Raw genomic sequence first — 14,259 nt, forward strand, 5'->3', positions numbered from 1 at the left:
GTATTGTATAATTAATTCAATAATTTAATGATATTTTGTTGTTTTTTATTTTTAAATCAGAAAAACTAATATTATGACAGAGGGGAAAAAAAATCTCACCGCCCGACAAGCACGTGTTTCCGGACTGCCTCTGTTGACTTCCGGAAACATGGCGATCACCGGGGCGGCGGATGACCACTGGCGGAGTGCAAGGGGAGTGTAACAGAAGGCTGGGCTCCCCGAGGTTACAGGCCCTGACAGACGAGTCCGCCGCGGCGACAGGATACGAGTCTCGTGTGTGGATCTGTATCGAGATCATAGAGACAAACACTTCCGCTCAGACAGCTTTACCTTCACCTACACTGATAATCACTCACTTTAGATGCTGGAAAAGAGTCGCGCACGTTGATCAAGCCACGTCCTACCGGATTGCACCAAATTCACGCACTATATTAGCCATATTTTAATAAAACTCGCCGTTTCGTGACACGGAGGTGATCAACACGCAGATATTGTGTACATGATCGGTGTAGCAGTTTGTTAGCAGCGCGCAGCTCTGCTCCTCTTCCGGGGCCTCAGCAGATTCTCCATAAATCCTGCTTTTACAACATGTCAGTCCCGTTAAAGCCTTTATTAAAAATCAGTTTGTGAATCCTGTGCAGCACAGTTAGCCGTCGAATGATTTGAATCGAGAGCAATAATCTTGCCAATGCCACCAATTCCTGTGTGCGTACTCATCCTCCTGACCCTGCACATCCATCCTCTGAGATAAACATGTAAGCCTGCTTTTAACGACATTATCACGCCAGGTCTTATGGTAATGTTGTAAGGGAAACAGTTTAGACCTAGTCTGTTTTACAGTGGCACATATATTAAGGCAGTTCGAGCTTTTTACTCACTGTACAGGTACAATAAAACTATTAACAAGTGTTAAAAAGAGAATGCTAGACGTTTGAGTTAAGGGAACAGGCCTCTTTGAATGAAATATCCTTCATCATTTACTCACCCTTATCTTGTTCCAAACCTGATTGACTTACTTTCTTCTATGTAACACCCAGTTTAGTGAATGAGGAAAAAACAACATTAAAGTTGTTAATATGCCTGTATACCAAGTCTGAAGATATACAAAAGCTTTTTTGTGGACTCAAAAATTGTTGTTATCGGTGAAATTCGTTCTTGACAGCTGTGAGGTCACCACTGAGGCCATTGTATAGAAAAGAGCAACTTACAATTGAAATTAACTTGTGCTTTAATATATCTTAAAATCGAATTATTCCTGTGATGGAAAAGCTGCCATTACTCCAGTTTTAGTGTCATGTGATCCTTCAGAAATCATTCTGATATGCTGTTTTGATGCTCAGGAAATATTTCTGCGTATATATACATGTTCAAAATAGTTGTGCTGCTTAACATTTTTGTGGAAAGCTACAATTTTTGACAAAAACATCATTAAAGTTGTTTATATGACTATATTCCAAGTCTGAAGGAACATGGTAAAGTTAAGGTTGCAAAGTTGAAAATCGTACTTGACCGTTGTCACGTGTGCTATACAAATCAATGTATAGGAGGAGAATGGAAGGAGGAGAATGGCTCTATGGAAGAGAGCAGCTTGGACAAAATGCTGTAAATATCTCCTTTTTTGAGTTTTTAAGTTTGAAACAATATGAGGGTGAATAAATGATGACAGTATTTTCATTGAACGGGGCAAATGTTGTGGAAACAGCATTAAAATAGTTGTTGCTCTATAATAATGTTGTTGTTCTCAGAGACGTCCACTTGACTGGCTAACTGATGATGTGGTCATAGGATCAGTGTTTCTATAGTGACTAGTCCAACCATTGAAACACGGACATGAGGCACTGACAGCACTCTCTGTTTACAGCAGTTGGACTCATAGTGCAATATACAATATTTGGATTAGTGCTTGTTTGAAATGCTTTTTTATATTTGGTCCCTTCAATCTTGAATATTTAATTCTACTGTTCCGAAGTTTGGGGTCGGTAATATTTTTTGTTTCATGTTTTTGAAAAAACTCTCTTAAAGGGATAGTTCACCCAAAAATGAAAATTCTGTCATCATTTACTCACCCTCAAGTAGTTCCACACCTGTGTGAATGTCTTTGTTCTGCTGAACACAAAGGAAGATATTCTGAAGAATGTGGGAAACAGAGCAGTTGTGGGCCACCATTGACTTCCATAATCCTTTTTTTCTACTATATAAGTCAATGGTGCCCCAAAAAAGCCTGGTTACAAACTTTCTTCAAAATATCTTCCTTTGTGTTCAGCAGAACAAAGACATTCATACAGGTTTGGAACTACTTGAGGGTGAGCAAATGATGACAGAATTTTCATTTTTGGGTGAACTATCCCTTTAAGTTGTATTCACCAAGGCTGCATTTAAACAAGTATGAACAGTAATATTGTGAAATATTACATTTTAAAATAACTGTTTTATGTTTCTATTTCTGTGATGACAAAGATGAGTTTTTGGGAGCCATTACTGTCATTTCCTTCAGAAATCCTTCTAATATGCTGATTTAGTGCTGAAGATAGTTTTTTAAAGACAGTTGTGCTGCTATTTTGTGAAAGCCATGCTACATTTTTCAGGATTCTTCAATGAACAGAAAGTTCAAAAGAGCAGCATGTATTATAAATAAATATTTTTAACAATGTTTAAAAGCCTTACAGTCACTTTGGATGAATTTAATGCATCCTTGTTGAATAAAAGTACTAATTTCTTTTAAAAATCTTACTGACCCCAAACTTTAGTGGACATCCTTGTCTGGATTGCTGTTTTTAAAGTTTTGTATCTGGATCAACCTTCTTAGAATCAGGATCATTTTATTGTTGTGTTATGAAAACCATCCTAATTCATAAATGAGGTCTGATTCAGATATGAGGACGGGATATCCTCTCCTCCGATCAGCCCCTAATGGAAAGGGCACATCAGCCTGACAATTCTCAAGTTACTGTCTATTTCTGGAGCACCTCCTGCCTGATTCATTAGTGCGGAGATGAGTTTCTATAAGCGCTGAACTATAATGTTGCATCTCACTGTGGTTCAGCACTAAAAGCTGCTGGATAAAGACTGAAAAAATCATTTGTACTCTGACGGTTACTCAGTAAAAGATGTGCTTTCTGTTTGTAGGAGTGTTCTTTTGAACTTCACTGTTGGACCACCCTATATACCATGCTGGGGCTGCCTGTATGCTTTGGCCTCTTAACCTGCAGGAGATTCTCCTCGCCGCACCAGCGTTCTTGCCTACTGATTCTAGGTGCTCTCACTAGTATGTACACCACACGTATGTACAGCGGTGGTGGAGGCAAGCCAGGTCGCCGCATCGGCCTGATGGGAGGAGGGCCGCCCATGCTGGAGAACCACCATCATCCACTCCCGCCTCATCACCCCCATGTCCATCAGCCTCAGAGCTACCCACCTGTTTATCAAGCCCGTCTAGATGCCCACCGGCCCCACTACCAGACCCACCAGCACTACCACACACACCCTCAAGTCACCCACCTCCCCCCTCCACACTACCAGCCCCATGCGCATTTGCACCACGGCAAGAAGAAAACCTGGAACTTCATCCACGAGAAGATGAGCTACGATACCTTCTTCACCATGAAGCGGCTGATTGATCGCTCGCGCACCGTAGATGAAGTTCTGCGCTGGGTCACCCAGAATCCAGGGAAGATCTCGCACAATCATTACCCCATTGCCCTACAGAAGATCGGTCAGCTCCTGGTGCTGCAGCAGGCTGGAGGTCAGGTGGGTGGGAGCGGATCAGGCAGTAGCAGCGGAGGAGCAGGTGACGGGGCCTTACCTGCATCCTCTGCCGGAGGTTCGGGGGAGAACGCCATACGCCAGATTCTGGATAATCAGGATTTTCAGACGCTCTGTGATGCCATTGTCAATGACTGCTCCAAGTTTGACAACTTCAGCATTGTTAACTGCCTTTATGCTGTAGCTGCTCTTGGTGAGTTGTCACATTTAGTTCAATAGCTAAAGTGAATGTAGTGTACTTATGTAGTGTAGTGTACTTTAAGCAAATGACATTGATATTAAACATGACCATTTCATCAAAAGGTCAGTTTTCCTTACTTCCATTTAACTGGGTTAATTGAAATGTCATGCAATGAAATATTCTTAAATAATTTAAAAATAATAATAATAATAACTAAAATAATAATTTTGGCTTTTAGAAAAAAAGTTGCAAAAAATTCCAAAGTGCTAAAAATAATGTTTTCTGTATATGCAGTTGTTAGTCGAAATACTAAGAAAATAATTCAAAAATATAATTCAAAATTGAAAGAAAAAAAAAAGAATAAAAAGTTATTTGAAATAGTTTTAGATGTTGTATAGCTCAGTTCAAAAATATTTTGTATATTTAAAAAGCTTAAAAACAATTCAGTAAATAATTATAAAATATTTGTAAAAAGTATTTATTAATAATAGTAATAATTATTATTATTATAATCATAATTTTATTTAATTTTTTAATTTAAAAAGAGAATGAGATTGTTGTTTGAAATACTTTTAGGTGAAGTATAGCATGTAACACTGTTGCCACTGTTTGGTATGCCATGTCAATGACCCAGTTACAATCTATAGTTTTTTGACATAATATTTTAATATAAAAACATGTATTGTTGTATTTATCCTTTGTGTTTTCCATCTCACTCAGGGCTGCCCAGTGACGCTCAGATCGTCCAGGTTCTGGAGGAAGAGTCCCAGGCTCGCCTGTCCCAGTTTAACCAAAAGGACATCTCGATGGTTTTCAGCAGCAGCATGAAGCTTCATCCGTCCAGCCAGCATCCCTTGATTGAATCATGTCTCGCCGGGCTAGAGAAGAACATTGAGCGGGAGCGCCATCCCCAGACGCTCTTCCTCCTGCTCTCATACTACCGCACTAAATGGAGAGCGTTGCGGACGGCGGATGGAGTTTCCCCTGAGCAGCTGGTGGTGAACCGGAAGATCCTGCGGCTGGTGAAGCACACACTGGCCAGTGTTAGCAGCGTCAGGGACCATGAGATGGCTCTGTTGGACGAGATGCTGTCAGCATGTGCCAGGGAGGCTAGCAACAAGAGCCTTGAGCTTATCTTCAGCTCTCACCTCTTCTACCAGAACAGGCAGGAGAAGTTTGTGAGCAGCCTTGCAGGTGAGTTAACGACACATTTGTCTTGTTCAAAAATTAGAGACAGTTTTACTAGACTTAAGTAATTCTGTCTGAAAAGGAAACGTATAGGAACAGTTTAGCCAAAAATTTTAACTTGCTGAATTATTTACTTTAACTTATTTACTGTAATTGTTTACTTTATACATGTTTAAATCCTGTATTGTACATATACAGTGCATTTCAAAAGCCCCGGGGTTGATTTTTAAAGGTTTTGAAATAAGTCTCTTATGCTCACCAAGGCTGCTTTTGATTAAAAATACAGTTAAAACAGTGATATTGTGAAATATTATTACAATTGTAAATAACTGTTTTCAATTTGAATGTTTTTAATACATAATTTTGTACTCATCACACAGCACTACCCTTTTGTTTGATGTGTGAAAAATTATGTATTTAAAAAATCCACCATAAACCGACTATAATTAAAAAAAACAACTGAAATTACTGTGCATAATTCAGACATTTCTGTTAATAATCTTTGAATTTTTTAAATGTTGAGTGTGTGTCAATAGAGAAATAATCTGAGTATTAACTGAGGAGTTCTGGCATCTTCCGGCAGGGACTAACTGGGCCAAACTTTGACCACTTGGTGTACATGGCATAATTCCCCCTGTGTAATGATACAGTTTCCTGTTGCCACGAACTGAATGGGGGATGAGGAATGAGGCTAACTTGAAACCCTTTTTATCTTTTTAGATGAGTTGCCTAAAAAGGTTGATAGCATTACGCCTTACACCATGGCCCTCATCGCCAAATACATCGCTCGCCATCGCCTCAGAGAAACACGCTTGCTGGACACTATCGCTGACTTCTTGGTCAAGAAGGGTGAATACTTGGACAGCAAGGTTAGAGAACTTGTCCAGTTTTGGTACTAAAGAGTTGTTTCTATAGGAAAGAACTTATTTTAATTTTCCATATTATATAATGCTGATAAACCAAATGACCAATGTATTGTATTGAACTTTTCCCCTTTCAACATTTTCTCTGTCTAGGTGATCCAGAAGCTTGTTTTCCCGTTCAGTCGCATGAGTTATCGGCCGGCTAATGAAGCACTGTTTTTCTCCAAACTGGAGATGGTGCTTGAACTAAAGGCTCTGAGTTCTCCGCTGGCTACCGTAAACATCCTCATGTCTTTGTTTCAGTTGGGCCATTTTCCTGGGCTTGTTCTTCACCGTGTCTTCTCTCCATCGTTCATCAGTAATGTCACCAGTGAGTTGGAGTTCGTTATTACTGAATGCTTGTTTTGAAATCTTAACTGGCATGTTTGTGGAGTGCTAAGAAGACTAGTGCTTGTCTCTTGAAAAGATAAAATATTAAATTAAATTAAACTCAATTCAAGTTTATTTGTATAGCGCTTTTTACGATACAAATCGTTGCAAAGCAGCTCTACAGGAATTTAAGTTTCCACAATATATTTATATATTGCAGAACGTTAATATATTTAACTTATGGCAAAATTTGGTAATTCTGTATGTTGTCTGAGCATTGGCATCCTCCGAAGTCCTCTGAGGGGTTGGCATTATCTTTTCTCAGGTGTTCGGTCATCTCAGATCATTTAAGCCGGGTTGGATCCAGACTGAAGCTTCTGTAATTCCTAGTTACCACGGGATGTTAATGTTGCAGAAACAGAGAGACAAATAGAGACATAATTAGCGTAGCTGCTGTTCCATCTAAGCAAAAATGATTTGTTCAACCCAAGCTAAAGAATAATAATAATGTACATTTGATCAGATATAACTGCAGTACAAGATTATAAAATGCATTATGTGAATGCTTGGCTAAAGAGATGTGTCGTTAATCTAGATTTAAACAGAGAGCGTGTGTCTGAACCCTGAACGTTATCAGGAAGGCTATTCCAGAGTTTGGGAGCCAAATGTGAAAAAGCTCTACCTCCTGTAGTGGACTTTGCTATCCTAGGTACTACCAAAAGTCCAGAGTTTTGCGACTTTAGGGAGCGGGTTGGATTGTAGCGTGGTAGAAGACAAGTTAGGGCCTTATAAAAACCATTTAGGGCCTTATAGGCAAGTAATAATATTTTGTAAATGATACGGAACTGAATAGGTAGCCAGTGCAGAGACTGTAAAATTGGGGTAATATGATCATATTTTCTTGACCTGGTAAGAACTCTAGCCGCTGCATTTTGGACTATCTGTAGCTTGTTTATTGAAGATGCAGGACAACCACCTAGCAGTGCATTACAATAGTCCAGTCTAGAGGTCATGAATGCATGAACTAGCTTTTCTGCATCAGAAACAGGTAGCATGTTTCGAAGCTTGGCAATGTTTCTAAGATGGAAGAATGCTGTTTTTGTAACATGGGAAATATGATTTTCTGAAGTTGCTGTCTAATATAACACCCAGATTTTTGACTTTAGAGGACCTAACAGTACATCCGTCTAGTTGCAAATTGTAATCCAAGGGATTCTGTGTACTGTTTTTTTGGTCCAATAAGTAATATCTCTGTCTTATCTGAATTTAATAGGAGGAAATTATTGGTCATCCAATCTTTTACATTTTTTACACAATCTATTAGCTTAGATAGTTTAGAAGTTTCATCTGGTCTTGTTGAGATATATAATTGAGTATCATCAGCATAACAATGAAAACTAATCCCGTATTTTCTAATAATATTTCCAAGGGGCAACATGTATATTGAAAATAGCATACATCCTTGGACAGATACTTGTGGTACTCCATACTTTACTGGTGATAATTGAGATGACTCCCCATTTAAATGAACAAAGTGGTAGCGATCAGACGGGTAGGATCTAAACCATCTTAAAGCCTGCCCTTGAATACCAGTATAGTTTTGTAATCGATCTATGAGTGTGTCATGGTCTATAGTGTCGAACGCAGCACTAAGATCAAGTAATACTAGCAATGAGATGCAGCCTTGGTCTGAAGCAAGAAGCAAGTCATTTGTAATTTTAACAAGTGCAGTTTCTGTACTATGGTGAGGCCTGAAACCTGACTGAAATTCTTCATAGAGATCATTTTTTTGCAAGTAGGAACACAATTGAGCAGACACAACTTTTTCAAAAGTTTTAGACATAAATGGAAGATTTGAAATGGGTCTGTAATTTGCCAGTTCATTAGAATCTAGTTGTGGTTTCTTAATAAGAGGCTTAATAACCGCCAGCTTGAATGGTTTTGGGACGTGGCCTAAAGATAACGATGAGTTAATAATATTGAGAAGCGGTTCTTCTGCTACAGGTAACAACTCTTTCAGTAGTTTAGTAGGTACAGGATCTAATAAACACGTTGTTGGTTTAGATGCACTGATAAGTTTATTTAGCTCTTCCTGTCCTATAGTTGTAAAGCACTGCAGTTTTTCTTTGTGTGCGATGAATGAAGCTGAAATACTAGACGCAGTAGAATCTACATTTGATATTGTATTTCTGATTTTATCTATTTTATCAGTAAAGAAATTCATAAAGTCATTACTATTAAACTGTGAGGGAATATTTAGATTGTGTGGCGTGTGTTTATTTGTTAATCTAGCCACTGTGCTAAATAAGAACCTTGGATTGTTTTGGTTATTATCTATGAGTTTGCGGATATGCTCTGCCCTGGCAGCTTTTAGAGCCTGTCTATAGCTGGACATACTGTTTTTCCACGCAATTCTAAAAACTTCTAAGTTAGTTTTTCTCCATTTGCGCTCAAGATTACGAGTTTCTTTCTTGAGAGAATGGGTATAACTGTTGTACCATGGCGCAGTACGTTTTTCTCTAACCTTTTTCAATTTGAGGGGGGCAACAGCTTCTAATGTATTAGAGAAGATAGTGCCCATGTTGCTAGTCATTTCGTCTAGTTCATGTGTATTTATGGGTACACAGAGCGGTTGAGATAAATCAGGTAGGTTATTTGTGAATCTGTCTTTGGTGGCTGGAACAATAGTTCTGCCCGGACGATAATGCGGAGCCATATAATTAATATCAGTAATACGCAAATATTCAGCCTTTAAATATCCTTATTTGCTCAGATGGCTCAAGGCTCCATGTTTGTTTTTTAATGTTTAATAAAACTTATTTATAATATCCTGGTTACACCTAAGTAAATACTAAACTGAATTTAGACCAGTACACACTTGCAAACACATTACAGGTGACAGATAGCAATAGTGACCTCTGCTGGTGGATTTATTTCTTTACATAACATTCTTTGCAATTCTTCATTTATTTATACTTTGTTTATTATAGTATAAATAAAGACTGTATTTTACTGTCTTTTGATACAAAGACCCACATGAAAAAAATGAAACTTAATTCCATAAAGGATGAAGAATGTCTAGGTCATGTTTCATATTATTTAATTCAGTAGAGCAAATACTGTATAAATACTTTACAAATGATTAAATTGCAATTCATTTTTTCCACCTTACAGAACAAAGAATTATGGTTAAATTTTTATTAAAATAGTTTTAGAAGTTTCTTTCAATAGATTATCAAAACTTTGAGTTTGGGATTTGTAAGTTTTTTTAAAATGTATGTAGTTTTTATGTCTCTCATGCTTACCAAGTCTGCATTTATTTCATTATAAATTCAGTAAAAAAACAGCAATATTGTTAAATATTATTGCGTTTTAAAATAACTGTTTTCTGTTTTAAAAAATGTAATTTATTTATGTGATGCAAAGCTGAATTTTGAGCAGCCATTACCCTAGTCTTCAGTGTCACATGATCCTTCAGAAATCATTCTGATACACTAATTTGGTGCTCAAGAAACATTTTTTTTTAAATTATTATTAGTGTTGAAAACAGTTGTGCTGCTTAATATTTTTGGTGAATAGAAAGCTCAAAATAACAGCATTTATTAGATTTTTTTGTAACAATGTAAAAGTGTTTACTGTCACTTTTTCTCTGTCTCTTGTTTGTAGACAGCCCGTATGCCCTGATTGTACGTCGATACCTTTCACTACTGGATGCAGCTGTCGAGCTTGAATACAGGGACTACACTGGACCTCGCCTTCAGGTTACCCACAAAGTGCTCATGTTCGACCATGCTTTAACTGCAGATGAGGTGAACCGCAAATACAGGTTAGTGACTTTAGAAGTCTGCCTGTATCCTGAAATCCAATAGAGATGTTGCATCAATTTGTCCAGGTAGCAGTGCGCTCAGAGTGTTTGTATTGCAGTTACAAAGGTCTGGTTGCAGAGGCACTCCGGCAGCTTGTTGGTGAGCACGGCTACAAACAAGATGAAGTTCTCGCACCAGGATATTACACAGGTCATTTGCTTGTTGTAATCTATGTATTTATGTAGAAGTCAACTGATATAGATTTTTGGATGGTCGGAGAGCAGGGTGGCCGATGGCCAAGCCAATAAAGTATTTTATTTTTTTAAGAAAATAGTTGTAATTACACTTAAGTGTCTTATGCTCAGTTTCCATTTAGTTGCTCAGGGGAAAAAAAACAGTAAGAGTACAAAGTACAGTAATATCATGAAATATTACAATTTAAAATAACTTTGCTGTAATGTTACACACAATTATTAATATTAATGTAAATTTTAGCATTATTATGAAATTCATGTGGCATTTTTCTTATGGCAGATTTCCTGCTGTGGATCGACAGCACAGGCCGCGTCCTCCCCATCAGAACAGGTACATCAGCAGCATCATTAGCAGCAGGTTCAACCGCGTGTGTAGTACTGAACCTCAAATCTCCAGAGGGGCCCGGCTCTGTCACAGCCCTTACTACTGACTTCCAGAAGTTCTCTCCCTTTGCCCCATCACTGGAGGAAGGGGCCGACAAACGAGCAGGAGACGAGTCTACCTTCCTCTCTGCTCACATGCGTCCCGCAGCAGCAGCAGGAGGAGGATCTCAGAGGGTCGGCCCTAATGGAACGGTCCCGCTGGACTACAACCCATATTACACCACTTCAGATTACTACTCGACTCTAGCCAAGGAACACTCTCTGGAGAGCCAGGATAGCTCCACCCTCAGTAGCCCCTCAGACTGCCTGACCCAGACGGGACCCTCCGTTCCAGGCACGGTTGCCCCGCAAGACTCCCTGTTCCAGTTCTCCATTGGAAAAATCCTGGAGGATGAGGGAGGTGCTGCGACAGGAGCAAACCAGGGGCCGGACTGTGAGATCGCTACATTTTACGAAAGTGTTTCATACCCAGAGGGTGGTGAGAGTGATGTTGTGGCCGCTTCTCCACTGCAGCTTCACAACCCAGACAACCCTGAAGCTGACCGGACTACAGGAGAGCAGGTGAAGAGGTCAGTCCTTCCTTAATCATTCAATCAAATATATATCTATGTCATCTGGGCTTGAATGTTTTGGTCGTTATCTTTAACCCATTCTTTCTGTACTTCCTCACATGCAGGGTTATTATGTCTGTAAATGATAAATGGCATTACTGCCATAATTCTGACGTGCTGGTTGGATCCAGGGCAATGAGAGACCGTCACCTGCAGTTATTGGGCTACATCATACTACAGGTGAACACTGAAATACACAATAATTTGATTTATTCAATTTTTAATTTCTTCAGGCTTAAGATATCATATATGCTTGTCTAGTTTATTTTAAATAGTAGGGACTCACCAATATTTGGTATCTGACTTCATTTTAATAGCAGAATATTCAATAGTTCAATAGTACATTCAAACCTAATCTAATTATTTTACAGCTATTTAAAAAAAAAAAAAAAAACACTACTAAAGTCAATGTATATGTACATATTAAAATACGTATTAAAACTATAATTTTGAGTTCTTCTAAAAAAACAGCATGCATGGGGAAAATATAGCAATAAGATGTTTTCTGAAATTAATAATTTTATTCAGCAAGAAGATATTAAATTGACCAAGAAGAGACCGTAAAGACAGTAATAATGTTACAAAAACTTTCAAATAAATGCTGTTCATTTGATTAATCAAATGAACTTTTTATTCATCAAAGAATTCTGAAAAGCATCACCATGTCCAGAAAAATATTAATCAGCACAAATGTCTTAAACTTTTATGTAATAAGAAATGTAATAGTATATGAAGGAATAAATAATAAGAAAACTTTCTTGAGCACCAAATCAGCGTATTAGAATGATTTCTGAAAGATCAGGTGACACTGAAGACCACAGGCATAAATTACTGTTTAAAATGTATTTAAATAGAACACAGCTATATTATATATAAATAGTAATAATATACAACAGTACATTTGTACTGTATTTTTGATCAAATAAACTTGCTAAATAGAGTTAAATCTTTACTATAACATTAAGGTAGCATTAAGTTATGGCAAAATTATCAAAAAATAAGGAATTTACATAAATTATAATATTTAATTTAACTAATTTTTATTTCACTTGCAGTTGCCCTATTTGGAGTTGGAGAAACTGAACGGGATAGAGGAAGTGAAGCAGTACCTACACAAAAAGCTGCTGGAGGTTCCTTTATGACGACATAAATGCAGTGTGTTTGTGTGCTTCAGAGAGCATGTGCGGCATCCACAGTTTCAAGAGGTTTCGTTGTTTTCAGAAAGACTATGGTGTACGTATGTGTCTGTGTGTGTATGTGAGCGTCTGTATGTGCGTTTGTACACAGGATGTGAACAGTCCTTGTTTTCAGGACAAAACTTCGGCTGACACAAGGAATCTGGGAGGGTGTTATTGTTATTTTTAATTACACCAAGATCTTCTTTGGGCAAAGTTCAAAATAATATATGTAGTCTAACTGTGCCTGGATGATAAAGCTTATTCAGCATCATTAAGCAAACATTACTTCCCTCAGCAAATGATCAAGGGCCATTTCATTCTCAATGAAAATCTGCAGCACGTCTGAAATCTTTTATATTTTGTCCAGAGTGAGTGCTTTCTGGTATATTTGGGGGTGAGAAGAGCGGGCTGTTTGTTATTATATATTCCCCAGGATTTTATTTTAGTTTTTGATGGTGTTCCCACATCCCCTTTTGTGTCCTCACTGTTATTTTGGTGTGTTTAGGTGCAAATTTAGGAGCAGGAACTAAGTTTGTCTTTTGGGGCAAGTATAGTACAGTATATTTTATGGATGTGGACACAAGTTTGCAGGGGTCTGATGATGAGCCACGGCTATATGTATTTGAGACGCTGCCACCACGACGACTGCTGATCTTTGGTTTTAAACCTAAAAGAATTGAGGTTTTGGGGATAGATATGGGCGTATATGGTAAGAAATAAATGGGAATGTTGATTAAAAGTCTTATGTGAACTGTATGGAGTTACAGGATAGATAAAGATGGAATGTACAAGAATGATTATATGCAGGAATGGGTTATGTTTATGTATTTTATTTTCTCAAAATGATCAACCGGTGTCATGTGAGGGGAAAAGCAATGCATAAAGTTGACTGCAGGATAGTTATTAAATAATGTTTTCATCTCTCCCATGTGGAGAGTGTTGCATTTTTAGATTGTGCCTTTAGTGTATGAATCTGTCCTCATTGTAATATTCAGACAAATTCTAAACAAAAAGCTTAATGAAAGTATTTTATGAAAAGACAAGTAAATGTAGCTGCAGTTAAAAATGTTAATTTCATCATTAAAAAGAAATTAATTCATGGAATCTAGTTGGATTTGTCATTCATTTTTGTCACAGTGACAGGCAACAATCTAGTGTGATGTTTAAGTATTATCATAGTTTATTTTAATAAGTACAAAATAAGTTTTGCATAGTTAATTTCAACTAAAGCCAAGAAGGTTTGTTAAATCAAGGCCTTGCTTACATTAACGTGATTTGAGAAGCTTGATACGAAAAGCATAAAGATCCTAAAATCAGATCTTAATATGGAAGGTGTATTTTGTGCGAGTCAACCATATACCACTTTCTCTGTGTGCATTTGCTTTGCTCTTTCTTTAGAGGGAAAGATAATTTATTATGGGAAAGTAAGTGGACTGTGTGAGTGAGTGAATGTGTGTCGGGTAGCAGGTGGAAATGGATTGAAATGTCTGTTTATATATACATCTTAAAATGTCTATATAAAAAAGATTATTAAAAATTAAAAAGCAGAACATTTAGTTCGTCTTCAATTTATTTTTCAAGCTAGGTAGGTGTCCTTATACTCTACACTTGTCAAGTTGCAACCAATATGCAGTGTTATTTTAGTATTATTTGTATATTATTA

The 14,259-nt window shown here is 37.6% G+C and overlaps 1 protein-coding gene across 1 annotated transcript; it reads left to right on the top strand.

Moving 5' to 3' along the window:
• Window positions 1–135: 135 nt before the first annotated feature.
• On the top strand, window positions 136–14,151 carry fastk (Fas-activated serine/threonine kinase). Its single transcript, XM_079379035.1, has 10 exons — window positions 136–755; window positions 3,127–3,955; window positions 4,664–5,137; window positions 5,852–6,000; window positions 6,148–6,364; window positions 10,030–10,189; window positions 10,288–10,379; window positions 10,704–11,376; window positions 11,484–11,598; window positions 12,474–14,151. The coding sequence occupies exons 2-10, from the start codon at window positions 3,169–3,171 to the stop codon at window positions 12,558–12,560; spliced, it is 2,754 nt and encodes a 917-aa protein (XP_079235161.1). The 5' UTR covers window positions 136–755; window positions 3,127–3,168; the 3' UTR covers window positions 12,561–14,151.
• The last annotated feature ends 108 nt before the right edge of the window (window positions 14,152–14,259 follow it).

This window comes from Barbus barbus (assembly GCF_936440315.1).
Source record: "Barbus barbus genome assembly, chromosome: 26".
Taxonomy (NCBI): domain Eukaryota; kingdom Metazoa; phylum Chordata; class Actinopteri; order Cypriniformes; family Cyprinidae; genus Barbus; species Barbus barbus.